This window comes from Chelon labrosus (genome assembly GCF_963514085.1).
Source record: "Chelon labrosus genome assembly, chromosome: 20".
Classification (NCBI taxonomy): Eukaryota; Metazoa; Chordata; class Actinopteri; order Mugiliformes; family Mugilidae; genus Chelon; species Chelon labrosus.
In genome coordinates, this window is record NC_140353.1 from 22,433,767 (window position 1) to 22,459,414 (window position 25,648).

Below are 25,648 nucleotides of genomic sequence, written 5' to 3' on the forward strand. Positions count from 1 at the left end.
TCGAAGGTAATGTGACCTTGGTTGTCCAGACAGCCCAATCTGTGTCCAGTGGTGCCACTGCGTTCAAAGAGTTCCCCACCCATAAGTAGAGGTCAAAGGTCAAGAAAAATGCCATAAGGTCATGGATGCAGACACGCACCTGTTCACAGGGGGCCTCCGTCGGCAGAACGGATGACTCCCAGATGTTTTTACGGAGATACTGTGACAGTCATGACCGCGTATGTGAAGTATCATATAGAGTGGGGACACTGCTGCAACTGCACCGCTTAGAATTGTACGAAACATGTTAATGACACTTCCCAGACATTCTCCACCATATATGGACCCGTGCAGTGCTTTTGAGGGGTGTGAAAACCTTGATTTACGCCGCTTTAAACAGATTCTAAGAAGGGACGTTATTGCACCTGGAAAAGCTCAGGTGGAGGACTTAGTCTTGAGTTCAGGCCGTGGTCAGCAAAAGAGAAACTCATTCTGAAAAGTTGGTTCAAACAGATCCTTACTTTTTGAGCGTTTTTTTGAATGGCAGACTAAGAAATTGTGATAAATTGTGATGTCAGTCACACAGCTGAAGTTGGCGCTCTGTGGAGAGAATTCCCCATGTTGCCAATATAATAGCAACTGGAATATATAAACCTGCTTTGAAAAGAAGCATATGGAAAATGTCTTCAGTCTACGTTTTCCTTTGCCATTGGTTTTTATCAGTCAGTCTCTCCTCTTTTTTACAGCTCACACACCTGGATTTATTGTGTCCAAAAAAGAGCTATGAGAAGTGAAGCATATTAACAAACATATGGTTTTCATGAGGGCCCTTTGTACTTTGCATCTCATATTTCTAACATCTGAAGGTGTCTGGTGTTATGGCCAAATTGTGCACCTCCACATTTTAACATTGTTGTGCTATGATATTAAATTATTCCGAAGGGTATCAAAGTCTAATAATCGCTGCCTTCATGCCTCAAGATCAAGGTATTACATCATTAGTTAGAATGATAAAGCTATCATGAGTCAGTCAGCGGAAAGCTGGCCCATTGTCCAAACATGACAGCATTTAGCTGGCACATATCCAGGCAGACACAAGAGTTACTGTGGGAGCAGGCAGTTGGGTGACCCTTGACCCTGCCCAGTCTGCCTCATAGACAAAAGAGCCATTCAGATGCCCAGTACTTTTTGCAAAATGCTGAAAAAGCACTTTGCACAAATGACTGGTAATCATGTTAAAGAACCTTCAGTCCTGCTGGGTAAAGGCAGGTGGATTGTTTGCACAATTATGATGGAAGAGAAGAGTTAAGGTAGAAATGTATCCTGGGCGTAGAAAGACGGAGCCTGTACAGGAGGAGTACAGAGCAGGAAAAATTGTCACCATAAGAATGTAGTGACTACAATTGGATTTATGGTTTACTGCTTTACTGTGATTAGGCTACTCTTATGCGGAGGCTTTGGAAAGACGGATAGTATAGTGTTCCCCACTATCGTGATTTATAGCTAACGTGCAATTAGACCATGTATAAAAATGTGCCCTCATATTTATGCTGTCAAGAGTTCAGGCTTTGTGCAGCAGCAGTGGTATTTTTCTCAGTGGCAATTTATCTCTGGGCGGGTGTGAAAGGAATGGTTGTGTGTAAAGTGCTGTCACAAGGCATTCCTCACTTAAACAAAACAAAACTTAAACGAGGCCTGCCGGCTCGAAAGAAACCCTAAATAATACATTAAGGGACAACACGTCGTAAAACATGACTGTTTGCCATGTTAGCTCTGGCAGCGTCTGACTTGGACGAGGACTCTTGCCACTTCTCTTCTGTGACAACCCTGGAAAGATTCCTTCACATGCCAATATCTGCAGTATTAAGCACCTCTTTACAGCCTCCATTCCAGCTGTTCCTTTGCCTGTTGTCTGCGCCTGCACATGAGCGGTCTGAAGGAGAAAGTGAGGTTTATGAGTCTGATGGAGACCACCTTCGTCGACCCGCTCTTTCTCCAATATTCCACACACCTTTTGTTCGGCATATCACTAACTGTATTGTTCCCCTATTGCAACTCCCTCTGGCTAAATTTAGCACTTGTTTGCCAGATGATGATTGTCTCTACAGTGTTGTGGTGACTTTTTGTTTGTGAAATACCACGGCATGGAATGCTCACTGGAGTCCTTTACCCACTTCCTCATGAGGGAGGGTTTAGCTCAGCAAGTTTCACCCAGCTTGGCTGACAAGTGACTGGCAGGTTATTGAGAGCTAGGTGTCTTTTTGTGACAGCTCTCCAGAGGAAAGTGCCCTACCTCTCACTCGACATACCGTGCAGCTTGTTTATCAGTCATGGCATATGCCATTTGATGTGATTTACTGTGGGCGAGCACCAACCTCAATTGCATTCACCAAGGGGGCAGTGCGAGTTCACAGAAGCCAAGTCTGGAGAAGCCATGATCTGCGGTCATCCTCTCGGCACACTGAGTGACAATGTGGAGTTGCAGATGAGTTCCTAACCTCTTATTTTCTTTCTTTCTTTCTTTCTCTACAATGCATGCTGTCCAAGACAAGGGAAAACAAACATACCCTGAATAAAGTAAAAGAGAACAGATGGCCATACGGGTTTGTTGGATTCCTTTTTCCCCCATTTGTAATGGGGCATCATGTTTATCACACTTATGCCATCCCTTCTCCATTTGCCTCAATTACCAGACTGTGATGGATGATACAGGAGTAGCTGAAGTGCACTTAGCTACACTGGAGCTTGCCTATTCCACTGGGCTTCCTTAGGGTTACTTCTTTTGTTTTGGAGACGGACGAATTACCCTAGAGAGAGACAGAAGGAGTGATGTGAACCTTACAGTAATGCAACAGAAAGGGACAAGGAAGAAGGCAGGAGAGGAAATGGACATCATGGACATTTGCCTCAGAGCTGGGTTAATGGATGTATCCCCAAGGCTTGCTCAGGAATGCACCCAGGCATTACTGCCAGCAACTTGGTGTCATCTGTCTTTCGTCCCTAGAGAAAGATGACAAATGTTATTATGACTCCCGCTTTCCCCACTCTTTGACATGTCAATGATTCCAGTTTGTGTAAATTCCCAGTTTCACAAAGACTGGGTGGTGGTTATTGCATTGGTTCCTGTTGCACTATGGCATCTATGTGGCACAAATGTTTTTTTCTGGTTTGCTTTACCAAAATCTGGTCATCAGCTCCATTTATCTTTAGTATGCACATAACATATGCATGGTTGAAGTCAATATTGGAAGACAAGCCGTCACTTTTTGCCAGCGCGTGTAGCAGACAAGCAGTCTGGAGGAGGATGAGATCACACAATATGAAATCAGTTGACCTCTGACCTTGCTGTTAAAGGGTCAATAACATTGATCAGTTTTGGTGGAGAGCTTGTTAATGATGTTCCGAAGGTCTCGACGGAACTGTACAAGTTATTTTTTATCAGACACTGAAGGAGCACCTTATTGTGTTTAACTTTTGACTGAGTCATTTTTCTCAATAGCTGTGCTAATGTTGAAATGTTGTACGGGAATATGGGGGGCAGTATTCTTTACTTGCTTTCCTGGAGTGGGTGGCAAGGAATGATGTCGGTGTCTGCGTCATGACCAGTGCAATGGGAGTCTTGGGTGTCTTTTGACGCGGATGTTTGCACTCACTGACCCTCACATTATCACAGTAACATACTTGAACTCCACTTCACAGAACCGTCTGTGGCATTGCCCTCCAGGTGATCACCCCCATCCTCCACACATTACATTTGGCTGAGCTCATGGTGTGAACTTGACAAGGCCAACAGAGCTTTGTATAATCAAGCATCCCGTCTCACCTTCTTCTCAATGAACACAGATTGAATCTCAGGAAAATCCCTTTCCTGTATGTGTCACAAGGGCAACGTCCAGTAGATCTTTGGCTGGACTTTCTTGTGTGTGATTGTGTGGGCGTGTGTGCTTTTATGCATGGGTTAGTGATGAGAAGACGCAACAGGAAAAGGGCTATCCTTTGGGCGTTGTGTGCGATATCCCTCCATCCACAACATTTTTTTGTGTGCTCAGTGAGGGAATGTATTGGGTGGAGTTAAGATTGCGGGCAGGGTTGGGAGCACAGGCCGCTAAGGGTCATTTCCTTTCATCGTGCCTTCTCCTGTAGCCTCACACCACAGGCACACACAAATATACACATGTACATTTCACACAGACGCATTTATATTCACAGAAAATCAATCACATTCTAGCAGACATCCACATGATTGTCATACGCTGTGCTGGAATTCAGAACGGGAGGGGAAGGGAGATGAGTGATCTAAAGACGGAGAGAGAGAGGGAGGAGGAGAGCGAGAGCGAGAGAGAGAGAGAGAAAGAGAGTGGGGACAATGTCAACAGCTCTGCTCCCAGCACAGTCAGCTGAAATCCAGAGCTCAGCTCAGAAGCTCACAGAGTGGGAGCGGACAAAATGCTGCAGCTTTGGTCAAGGCATGGAATTTTACCATAGAGCTCACACTCCAAAACGCACAAAGAGTCATCCAAAAACCGAGGATGCAGGAATGCTGTAACTTTCTCTTCTAACTTTGCTTTGTGGAGAGGATCTTTTGTCCATTGCTTGTGACGTGACACAGAGACAATTCATCTCTTAATGCAGCACGTCTGAAGTGGGTAAGTAGGAGATATTTGATCTTGATACTAATACTTGCAACCCCTCCTGGTCATTGTGAGTATTGCTACAACGTAGTGCTGTTCAATGAATAGGAGAGTGCAGACACACAACAAACTACAAATGTTTAATTGTAAACCTGGTTTGTCCATGCACTGCATCCTGCTGCTCAGTCCATCCAGGGAAACATGAACTGCTGCAGCCAATACAATAAACATTAAGCAAGAATACTTGGTGAAAAACAAAGCAAAGAATAAACAATAAAGAATGAACCGATGGGCAACAAGGGCTTCTGTTTCCTCATGACAAAGTTTCCACATTTTGTGTTGTTGTGATTGGAGGGAAGGGCTGCGTTTTACACTACTTTTTTTTTCACTACAGTGGCTTTATAGGTCATAAACGGCAGCAAAAGCTGGGTTGTAAAAAAAGTACGTGGTCTTCTTGTTTGGGCTTTTTCTCCAGTGGTGCTGACGGTACATCTTGCAGTTCCCCCAATGCGTGCTGATGCATTGAATATGAAAGGATTTTGGCACATTGTTGGTACTCCTGGATTCTGTTTTAGCTGGGATTCTTAGAGTTTAATTCTCTTTGCAAAACTGCATGATTTAATTTATCACAGGTTTTACTGCTGGATGACTGTATTGGAAGGCACTCGCGTCATGTGATGTCTGTCATAAAGTTCAGGGAAATGTTTGGCATTTCAAAGAGGACGTGACCGCGTCATTCGTTATGGTTAGGATCCTATTTTGGGTCCTAGACTGGGGCTCGTCACACATGTTCATTAATCACATAGACAGTCCTTTGGTGGTAATACTGGCCTGGAAGCCAGACATTCCACATATCCTCCCAGCCAACCCAGTATGGAACTGTGGGTAAGTAGGTACTGCCTTTTAATACACTATCCACATTTCTCTTGAGGGAAGCCAGTACTCCATGGCACCTTAGATCAAGGTAAACACTGTCTAAACTCCCCAAACTTTCCCATATGAAGGAGTTGTAAAGCCTCCTTGTCCCTGTGGAAAGACCTCCTATCTTGGTTGAGAGGCTGTCATCTTGGCTGTAAATCCTGTGTGTGTCGAGAGCACCGTTTTGAAAGTTCGTGCACCAGCTCTGCAAATATCCACCTTGGATTGTGATTGCGATTGTGGATGCCTGCTAGGGTTTGCCTCGTCATATGCTTTATTGATGGGAAACTGAGCATCTGTGAACGTTTTACAAGAGACTGGGCTTCAGCATGGCATAGCTGCTGTTGGACAGCACTATGAAAAAGCACGAGACTAACATTATTCCTGCAACATTGAAGTAATTCATTCCTACGAGTGGCTTGCGTTTGAAGGTTGATGTACCAGAGGCAAAACTCGTTTCTTCAGTCAAAGGGCCATCTGTGTTTTCTTTGATGTCTTTTTGCATTGTGAACAAGATAGTATCCATTTCCACCACATTAAAGGCTTACTCTCCAATCTGCTGGAAATCCGCCCACGTTCACGTGCGCCAGGGGGCAAGCAGAGTGACATCGCTAAAAGATTCAGAGTGTTGGGAGGGATTTAACGAAAGTTGAGGACTCACACATAGTGTACATAGGCACCCTCTGCTGCCGTCAGCGCTCTGAGGGCTTTTCATATTTTATCGACCATTACGGATGCATGAACTGCTCTCCCAGGATTAGAGGGAGTGTGAGGGAGAGTTAGTAAGCTACGGCTGGCCTTTTATCACTTCAGCCCTCCTGCCGCGAAGCAGCTCGATGGTCTGCTCATTAGGATAGGATAGGGAGAAAAAAGGAGATGAAGTCTGTAAAGCTGCTTAAATGCTACTGTCTGATCTTTGAATGGCATTGTCATTGTCTTTTATTTACAGTAGAGTAGTTACAGAGACAAAACTCCAGAAGATTTTAGGTGGGAGGCTGCTGTTTCTCTCCATACTTCTCTGGAAGTTCCCGCATTGAGTGTGTGTCAAATGGCACTATTGTATTTGTGCCAGTGACACACTTTCTGGGGCTTACGATGTGTAAGCATATCTCCTCTTTACAGTGCTTCAATTCAGTACAGTATTACCGCAGGCTATTTAAAAATATGCTGGTCACTTCAGAGGGCGGTCCCTATCTGTCTTGCTATAACTGTCCAGGCAGAGCATTCCGAACATTACCCAGAAGCCCTCTGTCCTCCATGGTGCAGCTGTTGACCTCTCACCCTGGCAAGGGTAGTGTCTATTTAGACTGTGGTTAAACAATAGCAAGGTGACAACGCACATCTTCTGAGCTAGGATTGATGTTAGCATAAGTGTGTTAAGACCCTCTTATATAGATAGTACCAATGAAAACTGCTCATTTGATCAAAAAGACAAGCCTCTTGGTAGTTTGAAGTACATGGAGTCTCCGGGAAGTCCAGCATCCCTTCCCTCTTGAGAGTGATGGTAACCAGCTCTGAGGTTGTACTCATGCCAAGTTTTCCCCACATACGTACATTAGCATGTCTTTAGTTAGGCTGGGAGCTCGTGACTGTGGCGCGTTCCTCCCAGATGAAATAAGAAAGCGATTTGACACGGCAGGATAGTGCTTTGGGTTTCGAGAGGACGGGGATGCCAAGTATTGGATTTCATTCCGAGCCCTGTTAATATGTGGGAATGCTGGGGCCTGTGGAATGTGGCGTGGCCGACTTTCTTCTCATTCCCATTATTAATAGCATAGTTATCCCAGCGATCCGCTCTGTTTGATGAGCAGAGATGGCCGGTGCAGAACTGGGTCAACAGTGACCATGTCTCACACTTCTGCTTCTGATGTTGGGCCCCCAGCTTGATACAACCTCCCTCCTGCGCCAACATTGACATCTGTACTGTTAAACTCCACACGACAACTGGCTGACTGACTTTCACTGTGCAACACGTTGATGATCTCCTGGCTGCCACTACTAGTGCTAAGCCTTGAGAATAAAGATTGTAAGTGAGCTGGATGAGAAATTCAGTTTTAGAAAAGCATTAGCTTGGTGTCTTTTACCCTGTCTCCAAAACTTGTCTGCACAGTTGTGTTGATTTGTTTCAACAACCGAGTTGTTTGCTTTTGCATTGCTAATGGTTTCAACTTGCAACTTGTGTCTGTGGTTCATGGCTTGTGTGTAGGGGTTTAACATGTTTAAAATAATTAGCTTCAAACTGCAACCGTACATGGTTCAGCGCTTTAGGGGCCCTACAACGCTGCATGAAGCTTTTACATTTTGGTTTTGGTTAAATAACAAACTCAGTCTGGATGCACAATTGTAACAACCCCCTGGTGCTTCATTTGGTCTGCACCATTATGAATCTTCCTTCCATCAGGAAATGGCATTTTCTAATGAACGAAGCTAAATGAAATGGCTATTAACAACATCCGTTAGGGATTGGGAGAAAATCCCCCCTACCCAATTTTTTTTTTTTTTTTTTTTTTTTTTTTTTTTTTTTTTAACAGCGGTTTATTTGAGGCATTTCCTCTTAATGGTTGAGGTAGGTTACTGTGCCTCATGGCCTTGTTAAAACCAACAGTGCTTATATGTTTGTTTTCAGTGAGGCTATAAGCCAATAAGACCTCTGAGAATTCTCAGATGCTGGCTGTGAAGGACTTGACTGTTTAAGAGTTCATGATACTGAAAGACTGTCATGTAGGCTGGTTGTTTAAAATCTACCTAGATGCAGGGGACTGATTTGTTAAAAATGACGCTAGAATGACCAATTTGTAGCAGCTGAGCCCCAGTTCATTTAATAACTACCAACAGTAGGCAGATATCCATTCCATATTCTCCATTCCATATAATCAGTGTCCTTCAGTCTATAACCACTGTTCGTACATGGGGCAAATGGTCATACTGTAATTATGCTGTCTTTGCACTGACTTTCTCGTAAGAGCTATTTGTAAACAAGAGAAAATGAAAAATGCCTTGCTGTCTAAATGTGATTACATTTGCCTTGGAGACTGTCTGGAAATATTTAAGCAACACTATTAACCACATGCTATTAAAGTAATTAATAATAATTATGGTTGCGGGCAATTTAAGTGGAGGTACTTTGGCTTTTTGGCCTTATGTTAATCATAGTGCTAGCTCTATGCTGTATGGCTGCCTCAGCGACACTGTTCTATGCTAATGCTAACTCTACATCTGGGCTTAAAGCGCTATTGTCATGTTGTTCATTTGGCTGTGAAGTTTCCTGGTGCATGTTTAGCCGCTGTCTGAGACCGTCTTGCCTCCAGACTGTGTCCTGGCGGCGCTGTCTGAAGGCCCCAGCCCAACAGCTGAACAGATTTGCAGCTGTCTCTCCCATGCAGCTTCCTCTATCTGATTGCGGCGCCGAAAGGAAGTGATTGAGGGAAAACGTAAGCACAGAAATGATGGAGGTCTGGACGAATGAGTAAAACAAGTGGGTAAAGGGAAGGGTGGGTTTCCCGATCTTTTGATTCTGGAAGATGCACGTAGGCATAAGAGCACAGACAATTCTTATCAGTAGCCGCCTTAAACACTTGGAGAGCATGTATAGGTGGAACTTATTATGCTATAAGCAAACATGTAGCTCATACTTTATTCCTGTCAGAAATTGCAATTTACAATGTACACTAATTATTTTCCAATATCATCTTTTCCTGCTTATTTGTAAAGAGAGGCCAAGATTACTTTGGATGGAGACCATGCTGTCATAACTAAAAATAGCTGTCCCTTATCACATACACATGGAGTGCAGTGCTAGAGCTAAGAGAGGCGTTCTCTCATGTGGTACCCTACCTTGTCAGGCCCCTTCAGATTTGTCCAAACAGAATCATCTCATCCATTGTCTGGATTCACATAAGAAAGCCACTAAGTGTACAGACTCTGAAAAGCACCAGCCTTCCAATGCGAAAACCCTGGCCCGAATGTGTGCTTTCAGGACAAGCGTAGGAATGCAGCGCATGCAAATGTAGCTTGAAATAATGGCAGCTCCTCTGCTGTCAGTTCTGTTCCATTTGTCAGTTGAGGCCGTAACTCTCTGCTAACCATGGAGACCTGCTCTGGTATAGATGGCTGATGTCATGCCTTAGGAATGCCCGTTACAGTGTGTGTGTGGTAGACAGTGTTTTTCTGATGTCCATTTTTTAAGGTGACCTTATTTTGATCGTGGGTGAATCTTGTCTCATAGGATGAGGGTTATACGCTATTTTTTTCCCATAAATCTGACCACCCATGGTACTGAACTCCCTGTAATTGAGGAAGTGATGCATGAATAAGATGGCTTTAATCACTGTTGTGAGAACGAACAAACTATGAGACTTTGTTTCTGTGTTGTGACTCTGTGTCACTTTAATGGAACAGATTTGCCCCAGTGTGGCCCTTGTTGTGTACAATGTATGACGTGTACATGACCTCCCCAAAGCAGAAGCCTGACTGTGGGTGGGCCACAGATCCGATGGGATCCATGGGAGAGTGAATTTACAGTTTCCCAGGTGATTTGGCTTGCATCCAGTGTTTTTGGAGTTGGGGGGGGGGGGGGGGTTGAAGGGTAGGCCCATTAGTCACTGGACAGACAGACAGGCAGACAGGCAGACACCAGAAAGGGAGGGCAAGGCATGCTGGAGAGGGCATGTCTGGGGCAACAACAGCTGAAGAGTGGCATGGATCCAATGTGTTCGATGGCTGGGGTGAATAGCTACTTCATGTCAAATTAATGAGTGTGTTAGCTCACTTCCACACTAAAGGACAGATGCAGTTTTAACATTTCAGTACTCAGCCCTGCTTACCCACAGATATGGGAACATGCAGACATGTGCCAGCACATAATGATTAAGACCTCTTGGCGTTACTCCGTCATGTTGGCATGTCCAGATGACTTTTATCAAACATTTGTTCCTTATTTCGCAGAGATCCTCTGCCAGGACTTCAGAATATACCAACAGGAAGCTTATATTTGCCATTTTTCAACAAAACATTTTTGATTTAAAATAGATTTCCATTGTGATTTTAACTCCTGTAAGTCTGCATTGCAATCTTGGACAACTGTCAACTGGCCCGTGTCTACCTCCCAGGGCAGATGGTGATACATGTAATTTCCAGTGGCACTCTAAGAGCAATATAATTAAAAAGCTGTTACTGCTCTACAGTATGCATAATTTAGTTGAATTTATTTATTCATATAGAGCCAAATCATAACATGTGTCATCCCTGGGCCTTTTACGAAGGTCAAGATCTTAACATCGTTATAGAAACCCAACAACTCCCACTTGAGAAACACTCCCTTTAACGGGAAGAAACCTCAGATGGAACCAAACTCAGAGTCTGTTTCAACCAGTAGGCGTGAGAAGAGTTTAGAGAAAAGAAATGAGCAACGACAAGCAATAATCAGCTGACACTAAGTGGGTTGGTGGGGCCAGTAACTGCAGGTCAGAAAGTTCTGGAGCTAGAGATACTGCACCTGCTGAAAGGTACAGAGAGAGAGAGAGAGACAGAATACAGAGGTGTCACCACATCAGCCAGGACCAAAAGTAGCCTGGTGCTGTTTTAGCAAATGTGTGCCCACCCTTACCATGCTGACTGCCAGCAGTTTGCAAAAACAATGGCAGCTCCTTAATCTGCACAGCATCTTGGTATATTGCTTCTGTCTGTGCCAGCGTGGCACTGCTCCCCCGTTTCTTGTACTGGGTGCTTACAAAAGCCTGACTTTGGGAAGAATGGTCCTCGTTTGTGAGACCCAGAAACAATTTGTGTGCATAAAGCGTGTGCCGCAGACTTGTCTCTGATCTTTTATTCATTGCCTCTTTAATATACATGCAGTCTTTTCTTTTTCTTTCGTCCTGTCCTACTTGTTATTTGTTTTCACCAGTTTTATTGTTTTACGTTTGACATGACACCACAAGGGCTCTTCATTGGTTTGGAAGGAAGGGATGGGCAGTGGCAGGAATGAACTTTGGAACACATGACGAAAGAGATGCACGGGCACACTGCAGTATCTGTTGTTGGGTGGAATAGGAGGGTGATGTGCAGAGTAAGAAAGGATAGAAGATAGTGTGAATTTTAGTTATCTGATTTTTTTGTTTGGCATGTCGCAACATTGTGCGGTGTGACAGATGTTGAGGAGAGAATATAAATAATGTTTGAGGGATTGACCTCTAGATACGCACCTCTTCTTCTTACTCTTGCCTACAAACACACAATCACGCAGCAGCAGCAGCAGCTCGTCTCTCCTCACCGCTGCCTTCTCCTCCTCCCCCTCCTCCACTGACCTACTTCCCGACGCTGGGGATGAGATGATGAGGTAGTGGGCTGAATGAGAAGTGGCAGCAGTATCTCCCTTTATCCCCGTCTCCCTCCCTCGACTCCTTCTCATCGCTCTGTCTCGCGCTCTCTGCTCAGGTCTTCAAAAGCGGAGCAGCAGCAGGCTTCTCTCTCTGCTTCAGGGCTCTTGGTGTTTGAGTATGCAACTACTGCGTGTGTGTATTTTCCTGAGTGGGTGTGTCTGAATTTTGAAAGCGTGAACGTGTGAGTGTGCGCCGCGCAGTGCGTTTGTTGCGAGGCCCTGTACTGCAGAAAATCTCACACGTCATGACAAGCGGTTAATAGTGTTATGTCTCCACGCTCCTACTCCTGCATCTCCCATTTGGACACATGCACAGATGGTTGTGATTAGCACCAGCGTATAGTGATCCATAGTCTTTCAATGACAGCTTCCTTTTCTATACATCCATCTGTTTCCCTGGTCATCACTAGGAATAAAAAAGTAAGGAAGTCTGACTATGTGTGTGTTCAGCTTCTCAGTCACGAGTGTCGCATGTGTGCCAGCTCTTTTACACCAAAAGGACCACAGAGGGAATAAAAAAGAAAGTTAGTACGAAAATGGGGACCACACAAAATTTGCTTTTTTTATTGTCAGAGAATGACATGAGTTTAGGCCACTGTCATCAAATATGGAGCTGGAGGAGTTTAACACACAGGCTGGAAACAGGGGAAATAGCCAGCCTGGCTCTGTGCACACTTAAAAATGTTCCAGAGACACCTCTAAAACGGCCATTTACAAAGGGGAATCTTCGTTCTTTAACCTTTAACAAACAAATGTCAACATGACATTCTCTGTGGCGCCCTAAGGAGGCTGTGCGCCCGGTTTGTGCTATGCATTGCTGCACTGAAAGGCAGCAGCCAGTGAGGTATCTAGATTAGATTAGATTAGATTAGATTAGATTAGGAAGTCTTTATTCTCCTAATTTGGGTAATTTGATTTGCAACAACAGTCGACAACCAGATCCATACCATAAAACAGTACGGTACAATACATAGAAGCATAAATATCAATAATAAATGTCATCAGGTGAGTTATCATGACCATATATGTAGCCCACAGTACAAGGACAGGCCTAAACCCTACAGCTGAGGGAACAAATGATCTGAGATATCTGTTTAATTTGGCCATCTTAGGGAAGGTATACCTCTTTCTAGACGGGAAAAGTCGAAACACGGCATACAGGTGTGTGCAGATACCTCACCTGTGTATGTGTGGCCGGATACGATTGCTTCTGATTAATATACCTGACACCCTCTGTGACGGCAACACTTCAGGAGGTCAAGAAATAATCCTAGCTTGTAAATCCCCACACTTGTATTTATACATTTCTCTTTATCTAAATCTTAAGACAAACAAGATATGTGTTTATTGGTGAGCTTTAAACTTGATGGCAGGTGATTTTTTTCACCCATGCTAAGCTAGGCAAGTGAAAAGCAAAACCGGTTCCCAGAAGGACTTCAAACAGGCGTTTCCAGAAGGGAAAACATTAAGAAAGAAAGTTGAGAAGACCAGAAAATGGGGATTTAAGATGGAAGGAGTAGATAGGAAAAATGACAGATGTTACTGTCAGAGGGGGGTCGGTGGAGGGAAATGTCACTTTATTCTCCCTGAAAGAGAGGAATAATGGGAGATGACAGGCAGGGAGGGAGTGAGTGAAGAAATGAAAAGCTGCAAGATAAGAGGGGCATTCAGGCCACATATGGCTGAAGACGTGGTTAATTTGGATTGTGTTTGCGTGGTGACTCCTCCATATACAGAATTAGAAGGGTTACACAAATACGCTGGTTTCTATTCTTTCTTCTTCATATTTTCCAGTATATATTGTATTTCTGTTTGTATACATGTGTGTATGTGAGTATTTGGATTTCGTGGCCTACTTTCCCCGGGCAGAGGCTGGAAGCGGGCCAGCAGCGCTGTTGAGTGAGGACTGGCCGCACGTGGGGCTCTGTGGGAGAGTGAAGATTGAAACAGACACACACGGAGACACTGGACAGGAGGTTTTAGGTTGTGGATTTTGCTGCATGGCTTTAAAACCCCTGTAGAGAGGCCTCTTTTCCATTAGGCTCCACCAGCTGTCCACAGCAACTATAACTTACTCACCACCATAAACATTTGGCTCGCACCAATATCTTGTAGTAATGAAAATGATGACAAGCTGTCAGTGTTAGTAGTACAAGTGTAAATGTATGGAAAAATGGCTATGATTTGCCTCTCTGTAGTGTTCTTATTCCTGTTCTCTCACTATTTTAAGAGATGTTCTGTTTCCCTTGTCTTGCTGACTAACCACAAGGAATACTCATTCATGTCCGTATGCAGTACTGCACCATGCACGTGTGACAGTTTTCTTAAATTATTACCGCTGTGCAAACTGACAATGGACAGGTGAGCAAACTATGTGACATAATAACGATGTAGCCAATAGGAAACAAAACAAGAATGTTGTTTGCCCTTTCAAAATGGGCATTGAAGAAGTAGCCATCTTCTTCAAAACTACCGTTTTTTACAACCTGGACCTTATTTCTTGCATAAAATAAAATCATTTACTCACCCATATAACTTTGGTGTTATTTGGAGTCCTTTGGAAGATATTTAGCTCCAGTGGACCGAAACGCAGCCTCTAAATAACGCATTATCTGCTGCGAAACTCCTTCATTTCACCAATATTTTGTTATGATACTCTAGTGCTATTCCCCGTTGAGTCTGGAGTTACCTTTTATCTATTCGCTGACGTGCAGCGGTTTGTTGTTCTTTGGCCAGCTGCTCTTCTCTCTGCCTCTGCATCCTCCTTTCAGTGAGCTCCTCATTCGTATACTCTGGCTCAAAACGTTAAGGACGTCCATCATAAACAAAGTCGTCATCCACAACCTCAGAATTGGAAAAATATTCACCCATGTTGCAAAAAACTACCAGTAGCAAATTACAGGTAAACAAGCCGATTGCGGGTACTCGCAGCACTCAGAGATGACATCATCCAGGTCAGAGGTTAGTAGGTCAATCTACAAACCCCGGATGATGATAACGGGTAACTCTGGACTCAACGGGGAATAGCACTAGCATACGATAACAGAATATTGGTGAAATGAACAAGTTTCGCGGCAGATAATGCGTTATTTAGAGGCTGCGTTTCGGTGCCCCAGTCACTCCCACTACATGGATATACGCAGCGCTCCACTGGAGCTAAATATCTTCTGAAGGACTAAAAATGACACCAAAGTTACATGGGTGAGTAAACGATCGTATTATATGCCAGAAGTAAGGTGCAGGGTTTAAAAAACAGTAGTTCTCCTTTAAGTTAAGTTATTACACTAAATGACGTCATAAAATGAAGGACAAATTTATATTTTGCCTTAAAACAGTTCTCATGTGCTAACATGTGCATTAAAATTGTATTTGGTAGCTATATTTGTTCATGCTGGCCTTCCGAACAAAATTCCAATGAGTCCAGCTCCAGTTGCTGTCCTCGTTCTGAGCAAAAATTCATTCCTTCGTTCAGCCAATATGTGTCTTTTCTGCAATAAACTTCTATATCTTCCCAAAGATGTAATTGATTACTCTGCAGTGTCCATGGTAGATAATGATTGCTTATTGTGAAGGCAACAGGATGAATTTGCCAGGCTCACACGGTGTCAGTGAGAGCCTACAGCGCCTTTTTATAGGTCAATCCTGCCCTGATGGGGCGGGCCATTCAGAGATTGTCACCTCAGCGTTCATAGCACTGGACGCTGGCGTGCTGGTGTGGTATCAAATGTACCCTCACACGTAAACAAGATGCCTCGCATGCTATAATTGACACAAGCACACTGATGCAATAACTATGAAACACTCCCCAGATATGAGGGTGATTATACGGAAAAATTTACAACACAGTTCTTGCCCATTGGTGGTTGCACAAGTATTTTCATGTTCAACAGAGACCAAAGAGAGCTCTGGTTGCTTTTCATTTAAAATAGCCTCCAGTTCATTTGCTGCTGAGCACAGCTCCGCTCCTTCTGCCTCGTGAGGAACGGCAGACTCAAGGAGGCAGAAAAATCAAATGAGCAAAAGACGAAAAGGGCAAGATGGAAATATGGTGTTTTCTCCTTTCATTTTTTTCTTTTCCCCTTTAAGCTCTTGTCGAGGCCCCGGCGCATTCATAAAGAATTTACCATCCGGCTAATTTTAGACACCACACACCAGAGAACTCCTACACTGAGCGAATGTGTGAGTGATGGCAGAGAGTCGTGCTCAGTCAAGATGCAGAAGATTGTGGCTTCTTGTGGAAAATGAAGTCATAAAGTTTCACTGCCGTATTAAACAGATGGGTGCAAAGCTGTAGGAATTACATAATGCTTGTTAGGTTATGCACAAATATCAATAAAAGCATACCACTGTACTGTGTATAATATCTGCGCTTTTTCTTTAAATGTGGTCTTGGTTCTGTGTTCTCTTAGAAAATTTCATGGACATTTTTATTGTATTTCACGTAAGCGGCTCCAAAATTGATTTCTTGGTCAAATTCCTGCCGGAGTTGCTTGTCCAAGGTATTTGCATAACAGGCCCGAGGTCCATTCATTCACAAATGCAGTAAACTGTTACATAAAGAAAAGCTTTGGCAACTGTGTGAGCCGTTGTGGGTGTCTGGTCACATTGTGTAACTGTGTATGTGTGTCTGATGGGACATAATATAGTGTAAAGAGAGTATTATTCATACAGTAAAGACCACCCATATCCTTTTCGTTGCATTGAGGAAATCCTCCCGGGGTGTCTTGCCCCATTCAGTCCTTTCCTTATGTTGTAGTGGGTGCCATTCACTACCGTCGGTACTCGCACACACAAGCGGCGAGGACACTGGAGGGTGCAGCTCTCATTGTGCACAAACAACATGCACCGACAAACACACTGCACATTCACCATTGTACCTCAGCGACAAGAGGGTTCTTTGTCAGGGCACAAGAGCAACCAGTGTGAAGACGAGGATATGATGGCGGCTACTGCTGCCTACGTACTCGCTTGCCACATAGCAATCCACCCTGGCGCATGTTCTTGTTGACCTGAGAAAGGCAATAAAAACCAATCCAGAAGTAGAATAGACTAGGATGGGGTGCAAATCAATATGCATTTCACGTGTCTTCTTTCTTGACTTTTTTTTTTTTTTTACTTGATGCAGGTTCTCATGGTGGCATTGTGTCTCCAAAACAGTTGTGACTCATCAGAGAATGGACATGGGCTTTCTGAAGGTGGTGTCTGGTAACAGAATGTTGGGGGCCTTTGGGTCCTGTGGGTTGAAGGGAGGGGCCTCTGTGGATCATCCCACAGATACTTGATCAGTTTGGGATCTAGTGAATTTGGAGGCCAGGTCAACACCTTGTGCTGTTCTTCATGTTTTTTGAGTTGTTCCTAAAGCGTTTTTGTGTGTGTCTGTGTCAGGCTGCATCCTGCTGGGGATGGCTAACATCCACACGAATGGTCAATGTTATTTACTTCTCCTGTCATAAGAAGGTCATAATGGTCATAATGTTGTGGCTGATCAGTGCATACTACAATATAAATATATATATATATTCCTGCATTTTCCCGAACAATCTGGGCCTGCTGGAATCAGGATCTGATTCACATCCTCTGCACAAATATGTTTCCAAAAAAACGGAAGCCAGATGCTTGGTGTGTGAAGTAGCATGGCGCCTTCATGAACTGTTATTCCTAACCAGTTTCTGGGTCTAACCTACCTTTTTCTTTGTTCTTCTCTCTTTCTTCCAGATCATGCCCCCTAGATAGCATCTTCGTCCTCCTCTCCTCTCCTCCCCCTCCCTGCCCCTCGGCCCCTTCCTCTACCTTCCTTGTCCAGCGCCACCACTGCCACCTGTGCCACAGCGGCCATCATGCCCCCGAGGAAGAGGACGCGGCCGGGCCTGGGCTTCCTGTGCTGCTTCGGCACCAGCGAACCCCCGGAGATCAACCTAAAGGACACCGTCCCGCTGCAGCTGCTGGAGTTCAGCGCCCCCATGCCGCCTGCCGAGGAGCTGCACGCACGTTTCTCTGAACTAGTGGTGAGTAAAGAAAGAGCGATCTGAATACATGACGGAGGAAGCAGGTTTAAAGATTTCTTCATCCTTTCCTTAGCCAGTGGCAGCGTTCGTTATGTTTTGATATTTGAAATCATCCACCATTCAGCTGTTTCAGGAATGGAGCACGCTAAGTGATCAGCGGGCCTTTTTGTTTACTGGCTGCTGCTGCTGCAATAGGAACCGTGCGGTTTCTCGTGGTACATAATGCATGACTCACTCTTACAGTGCTCACTTTCTGCCAGCTGGAAGTTTTGCTAGTTTGGGATGATTTCTGTAAGATTGGAACACACGAGGGCATATCCACCTCAGTCATCCACAGAGTTTAATCAGCCTATTCACTTTGCAGTTCCATACTGCGGTGGCCAATTTTCAGCATACGGACATGCTTCTCATTAAATTGAAAACACAAATAAAATAAATGAAGTTGGCTAAAAGCAATACTTTGCTCTCTTTTCTTTAATGCTGTGCAGCCCATGTTGTTTTCCTTGCATGTTGCTCATTATCCCAAACCAACTGAATCACAGACAGGAATTGGAAGGGTTGGTTGTTGTGTAGTGTGTCTTCGTGGCTGGGATAGGCCATGTCCCAAACCCCACCGCCAACTCCCCTATTCACAAATTCGGAAGCGCATCCTTTACAATACATGAGCCCACCCTTGTTCTACAGTCCCCATCCCGTGCACAGATCACACTTGTTGGCAGAGGATTTTGGTCTGTACCAGTGCCAGACTGGGATAGATGTGCTGACATGTGCCCGTGGTGTGGAGAGGGATCAGGGCACAGCTGTCAGAACGGGGAAGTCTGCAGCGGGTTTCAGCTGCCGCACAGACCGGTCCTGGCTTTGCTGGAAGAACAGGGCTTTACTGTTTATGTCTCTTTGTTTGCTCAGTTCCTGTCTCTCGGTCCGTTTCACTCCTGCCTGTCTCCATCCCAGCACTTCTCATTCTCCCTCAGCCTCACATTTCCTCTTCTCTCTGTCTCTCTGCCACAGCAGTGTGTTGTGCTGCACGGCCACATGACTGCCTCTGGCACCGTCAAGTTCTATGGAATGCTAAACTTCGCTGCCTGCAGGATATATCACTCCACTCCAGCATTCAATCTCGGAGATTAAGTGAAATTCCATTTATGATGGGAAATCATTCACTTTTATCAAGGGGGACTTTTTTTTCCCAATAGTGATTTTGCCCCCTTTTCCCCAGCTAACTGAACAGATTTGACCTTAAATTTGCTCTTTATGCTTCTTAATAATCACTTGTAATGTACGGGCCATTAAACGTAAGAAGCTGCAACAAATTAAGTGGCTGGAAATTAAAAGTTAGGAATGTAGCAATCAAGAAGTTGATTGCCTCAATCATTATCCATACAGTGTAATGACTTGCTGCCTCTGAAAAGTAAAGCTTAGTTATGAAAGATCAGCAGGTTGCTGATGCCTAACATGACCTGAAAAACGGCTTACATAAATCCAGTGTTTGACATTTGACATTTTAAAACTTTTTTTAAAACAATCAGGGAGCTGTATTGCTTGGATAAAATAAAAACATGGCTGTCATATGGGAGCACTTAGCCAAATCACGGCAGTCTTTGAGGCTGAGAGAACTGAATGACCCACAACTAAGTTTGGGGTAAATATCTCAGGAAACAGCGAAACTGACACAGAGGCATCAGACGAAAACGAAGCAGAGCAAAAGGATTCATCCCTGATTAAAAAAAACTCTTGACTTGCAGCTTTTTGACCCAGGAGAGAAAGAGGATTTGGGATTCTCTCACTGAATCTGGGCCCATCCACATGTTGTGAATAGATTATTTTTCAGATGGTTGTTGGGACGGTTACATTTGATGTTGTCATTCACATCTTTTTTTTTTTTTTTTTGCACTTCTTGGTAATTTCTCTGTTGGTCTGTTACACTGAAAGTCCAGCATTGAAGGTAACATCAAAAGGTCGCAATCTTTTGATAGAAAGTTAAAAAAAAAAAAAAAAAAAAAAGTATACTCCACGCTGATGATCAGTCACCCTGATTGTTTGATTCATGTCTGCTTTGATGGAATGACCAGCACACAAATCGATTCCATCTAACGACGGTCATCTGGCCAAACCATCGGCCCTCCACATCTGTTTTACTGATCCTGCTGCCGACATGCTGACACAGATTCAGTACGTCGTCCAAAAATCTGTACTACCAGACCTCTAGGAGACAGTCATTTTAGACGTAGTGCTTGTAACTCAAGCAGAGAGCTGATGTAGGAAGATGAAGAGCCGTGCTACAGGGGAGGAAATAAAGAAAAATTGAGAATAACATAACATAGTGTGTTTCCGTGGCAACTAGAGAGAGAGGGGGATTACTGTTATGAATGCTTTTGCTCAGGAGGAGAATGAGACTCAATGGAGGCTCGCTGGAGTGGGAGCGACATATCTGGGCCAAACGGAGGAGTAAACCACCTCCATGTGTCTTCACATCCATAATGGGGTCTTCTACTGCGTCTAGAGACTGCACATTGCACACTCAGCTTAGACTGTCAGTGGAAGAAAAAAGAATTCAGTTGAGTTGTCTTAGGAATCGATGAAAAAAATGGGAGCTAGAAAGATCCTCGACTGTGTGTGTGTCACGGCTGTTGCATGGTTTGTAAAATGGAGTACATTATGTGATGTGTGTGTCCCTCGTGCTGCTTTGAAATATCACCCTGCAATAAATGATGGAGGTGGATGGACATGGTTGTACGTGGTAGACGTTGTAATGGTGATAAACTGGGAACCTTTCATTACACGTATAGTGTTTTGGCTGTCATCACAGTTGAAATACACAACATCAAGTTGTAGTACCTGTTGTTGTCAACCTCTAAGCAACCTCTACAAACTCCTCTGTTGCTTCATTAAAAATTAATGAGCGCATGCAATTGGTAATGCAGCAAAACAAAAATAACACATTTTCGCAGGTCTGTGACTCCCAAAACTGTTATTGCAGATTAAGCATGTGCATCCTCCTGTGTAAGCATCTCACTCTTCTCTGCCAAGTGCATCCCAGCTCATCTTGGAGCAAGCCTGTAGAATAAGCCTGCTTCCAGGTCGCTCATAAATCCATATGAAAGCCTCCTGCGCCTGATAACAAACTCGACAAACATATGCAAGTCAACCTGGAAGCAATCGCCACTGATTTTGACACAATAAGTAAAGACCACATCAGAGCGGCTAATGGATCACATCGGTTAAACTGCTCATTTGCAGCTGACCGCAGAATTTCCTGATAGCAAATGTGCTGCAGTTCTGGGCTCTGTGTTTTGGATCTGGGTGCGTTTTAAGTAGTTTGTTTCCACCAGAGCTTCAAGCCTCGCACGCACAGTCAATATACAGTACAGGACATGTGTGAAGTTTGGCAGCACACCAAGAACATTTTACAGCTTAACTTTTGTTTATCGGGGCAAATCCCCTCTAATAACATTTTATGAATACAATGTGAAATTGCTCTCATACTAGTAGGAAAGGGCCTGTCATTTTGGTACTTGGGTACATTTCTCAGTGACGGCGGTTCGGCAAACCGAAATGAAACTTTTGCTTCTACAAAGAGAAGCCAAGTGTGAGGTTGTTTGGGGACAACTGGATTGGCATTTACAAGTTTCGGCTGATAACAATGAACGTTTACTGTGGAAAGGTCGGCATATGGTCACAATGTGTCGACTCATTTACAAGGGCCCTAGCCCATCTCCACGGTGCCTCTGAATTACTGCAGACTAAAATGTAGACTTTAGCAGTGAGGAAAGAGACCTGCCAATTTCAGCATCTGCACGGTATTATTCCGTTTTGAATATAGGTTGCAAATTAGTGCTGTAGTGCTGTAACTCTCGCACTGTTTTTAAAATGACTACAAAGGAAGACCTTGTCTTTTAATTTTATGTCTGCAATGTGTTGATATGAGCTGAGATGAGGGTGGATGAATTGTGCAGCGCATCAGCCAAATTGACGCAACTGAATCGGGTCTACTAGGCCAACATCTGGCAACTACAATACTGGCAGGGATCAGATTAGTGTGTGTGTTCTCTCTGCCCCCTTTTTTCATCCGCTTGTCTTTCTCTATGCGGGAGCCTCGTTCCTTCTTTCTCTGTCATGATTTACGACGGCTTAAATCCAAACCCTCTGGGCAGGGGTCCAGCTGTGCAGTGTCAGTCATTGCATCTGGGCACAGTAACCTTTAATAGTGTCCATTTCAGCGCGATCCCCAATCACTGCTTTTTGTAGCGTGTAAATTCCTTTCTCAAAGCAGCAATGGTAAAATTAGCCGTTCTGATTTTAGAACCCCACCATCATTAATACATAAATCTTTTCCTAATGTTCCCGTTCCAGTGTGGCTTCCAAGCCGGACGCAAAAAAATCACAAATCTGTTGCGTAACAAGAGTGAATGGAAACGTTCTCCTCCCTCTGGGTCATTGGGAGTGAGTTTCCTTCCTAGTACACGCCCTGGGATGCACCCTCTTTCCTTTCTGTTTCCCTCTTTCTTTCCCGTGCACGGCTACCTTCCCATTTCTACTGCTCTCTTCCTGCTTCCTTTGTAAGGCCACTGCTCGCTGTCCTGAAACAGCCTTAACATGGAAGTGGCCGAGCCTTGTTTGGACGAGGGCAGAGGCCGTAGTATAGCAACAGCTAGAGACTGACTCATCAAAGAGAGGAGACTATGACTCATCTGAATGCTGCTAAGTGGAGAAAGCCCAGTGTGTGTGTGTGTGTGTGTGTGTGATGAGGAGGAATGTGACCAAAATGTAATCTCACTGTAGTGAAGTTAGAAAAGTGAGAGTCTATGAAGTTGATCCTTGACCTTTTCTTGCTTGTTGTAAATGACTTGGCCTTTCTTGTGAGTAATTGTGAGGCTGGATCTAGTGTACGGCGCACACACACACACGCACGTAACACAATCAAACACGCACAGTTTTGTTTGGGTCAATAATGGCAGCTACAGCTTCCTGCCATTCCCCCCGAGGCCTCATATGATTTCCTGCCATCTTGCGTGTCTTTCCTCTGTCTTCCTGCCTCGCCTGGAGACTGCAATACGTCTGTCTGTGTGTGTGTGTGTGTGTGTGTTTGTGCGCGTTAAACCAGATTGACCCTCTTAGTCCGCACTGCAAGACTTCACATGAGGTAAAGACATTCACATCCACTCTGGAAATGCCACTTCATAGACACACATGCATGGAAGAGGATGTCACTCCTGGACCTCACGTTTCCCATTGAGATGGAACCTCGCACATTTCCAGTCACTTGTCAGAAAAGCCCAACCACTCCCATTCTTACGACAGTCACTTACGCATAGTCACTTAATGACCCTTCATTCCTCCAGTGTTTTGAGTTTCCCTCTCATTTTGGTGTTAATTTGCCTTCCCCCAAAAAACGTCCTTCCTCAAAAAACATTCACCTCTCTCCTCAGGCCTTTACCTTCTCCTCCACTCCCGTGTCTTTTTGTCTCCATGCACTTAACCAGTCATCTCCCAGAGTGGATGCATAATCCAAACAACAGTAGGACTTTTATGCTCTTCCCACACTGCTTTGACTTCAATCCCATGTTTTATTACAACTCCTCCTTCTGCTCTCTCACTCTTTCCATATGGCGGAGATAAATATTTTAAGTCTCCCACAGACGTGGTGTGTCATCTGACTCCTGTTATGTCATACAAATGGATTTATGTATCCATACAAGCCATGCTTGGTGGCAAATGTTTGCAGATACGTCCGATTTAAATACCTCTGTGGTGTTGTTAAAGTACATCCTGCCGTCCTGCAGGAGTAGTTTAACTAAGTAAGGCTCACTTTAGTAGGACAGTTCACTCCAAAATCAAATATCCGTTTTCCTTTGGCCTGTAGTGCTGTTCATCCATCTAGATAGTTTTGGTTTGAGCTGGATGGAATGCATTGCTCAAAAAAAAAAAAAAAAAATAATAATAATAATAATTTGTTATAAACTCTATGAACCCAAAACCCACTGACGCACCAGGTTTGAACTTTCTGCTTCCACCACCTGAGCAAGTACCCCAGCTATCACTCTACACTGTGGGGGGCTCCATAGGTAGAGCAGGTTGTCCACGAACCAGAGGGTTAGCGGTTCGATGTGCCGCATGGCACTGGTGTGTAAATGTGTCAGTGAATGGGTAGAGGTGTCTGTGACTGTAAAGCACTTTGAGTACAAATTGGTAGAAAGGCGAGACCATTTACCACTTAACATGTAAAGACATATAAAGTCGTCCCTGCAATAGACTGGCGACGCTTCTCGCTGGGATAGGCTCCAGCCCCCCCCCCCGCAACCCTTCACAGGACAAGCAGTTATAGAAGATGAATGAATATAAAGTTGCCATTTTTTACTAGCATTTATATCAAAGTAGGTTAATGTTAAACACTATCAGATTTTAGCTGCGTAAAATTTATTGTATGTGTACCTATGTACATTTTCTTTACATGTGTGGAGACACGTATTCATTACACTTTGCAGCAGCACTTTGCATCTTAATATTTCACTTTACACTTAATGTCCTTACACCTTATTTCATGTATTTTTGTTGCATTTGTTCTTATTGTCTAAAAACTAGAGCTGTCAATAGATTAAAATATTAAATCACATTTCCATAGCAAATATATCTTGAAGGGATATTTTTCAGGTTTTAATTATTGTTATCAACACCTCAGCATCGATAGAAAATGCAGATAACTTAATGCTTGTCAAGGAAACCATCTGGCTGAACTTGCTGTTCAACTGGCCTGTGTCTTTATCCATCTCTGCTTCTTTAGGGGATTTTTGGCAGGTTTGATGCTACAGCTCTATAACTGCTCTCTGTAGTAAAATTTACTACGACCGCACTTCACATTCTGCTTGCTTTCCACATTGTTACAGGCGCTTTGATCACTTCCTGATTTCTCAAATTTTGGTATGGTCTGAGGTCACGATAATAGCGCACCAAAAAATTTGTGGCATTAAAAGGAATTTATGTTAACACTTTATTAGCACAAAAAAAGAAGTAGCAGTTTTGTTCCCATGTATATTGAACACTGAGAAAATCACTTCAACTTCTGTACTAGCATTCTTTTCAGCTTCACAGAACTTTTGCTTAGTTGCTTAAAATTCACTTTCTGATCACTTTCTTTTCATTTCTTTTGTATTATCTTCACACATTCAAGAATCCCTCTAGTCGTAAGAAACAGGAAATGAAGAAGTGATACAGCAGGCCAGTCAGTCTGCAGCGAACATGACAATAGATTTTCACAAACTGCGACACCTTTCTAACATTATTCGGTTGGCAGTTCTGGACAAAATATGAAAGAGGGTTTCAGAGGGCTTAGGTATGCATTTTTCCCCTCTCAAGCAGCAGGTGTAACAATATTATCTTTGGTTTATGTGAATTCCCGACTGAAGCGTGCCGGTGGAGGGAGACGGGGGCACATCAAGAAAAGGTTTTACACAGCAAAGTGGAAAGTACTTTGGTTTTGTTTTGGAAGAATGAGAAGGGGACTTCATGTTTCTTGGGTGTTGCTATGGTCATGAGGAGAGGCCACGTGATGTGGATGTGGTATTGGAGGACGTTTTTAAAGGTGCAAAGGAGATGGAGGTGGAAGAAAATGGTGGGATATTGCATAACTGGAAAATGAAAGTCCTCTGGCTGGCATGACACGAGCATTCCTCCACCCACCCGATGTCCTCATCCTTGACTTCTTCTCTGTTTTTCCTTTTCTGTGTTTCAAATTCAGACCAGAG

The 25,648-nt window shown here is 43.9% G+C and overlaps 1 protein-coding gene across 2 annotated transcripts in view; it reads left to right on the top strand.

Annotated features, from left to right (window-relative positions):
- daam2 (dishevelled associated activator of morphogenesis 2) overlaps positions 1-25,648 on the top strand; it is a 92,534-nt gene that overhangs the window by 15,817 nt on the left and 51,069 nt on the right. The window contains exons 1-2 of one of the 2 annotated variants that reach the window (XM_084569703.1): positions 4,497-4,625; positions 17,620-17,909. In XM_084569703.1, coding sequence (XP_084425829.1) covers positions 17,742-17,909 — 168 coding nt within the window. In that variant the 5' untranslated portion in view covers positions 4,497-4,625; positions 17,620-17,741. Of the gene's footprint in view, positions 1-4,496; positions 4,626-17,619; positions 17,910-25,648 lie in introns of those variants that run through there. The other variant, XM_084569702.1, reaches the window with a different exon arrangement.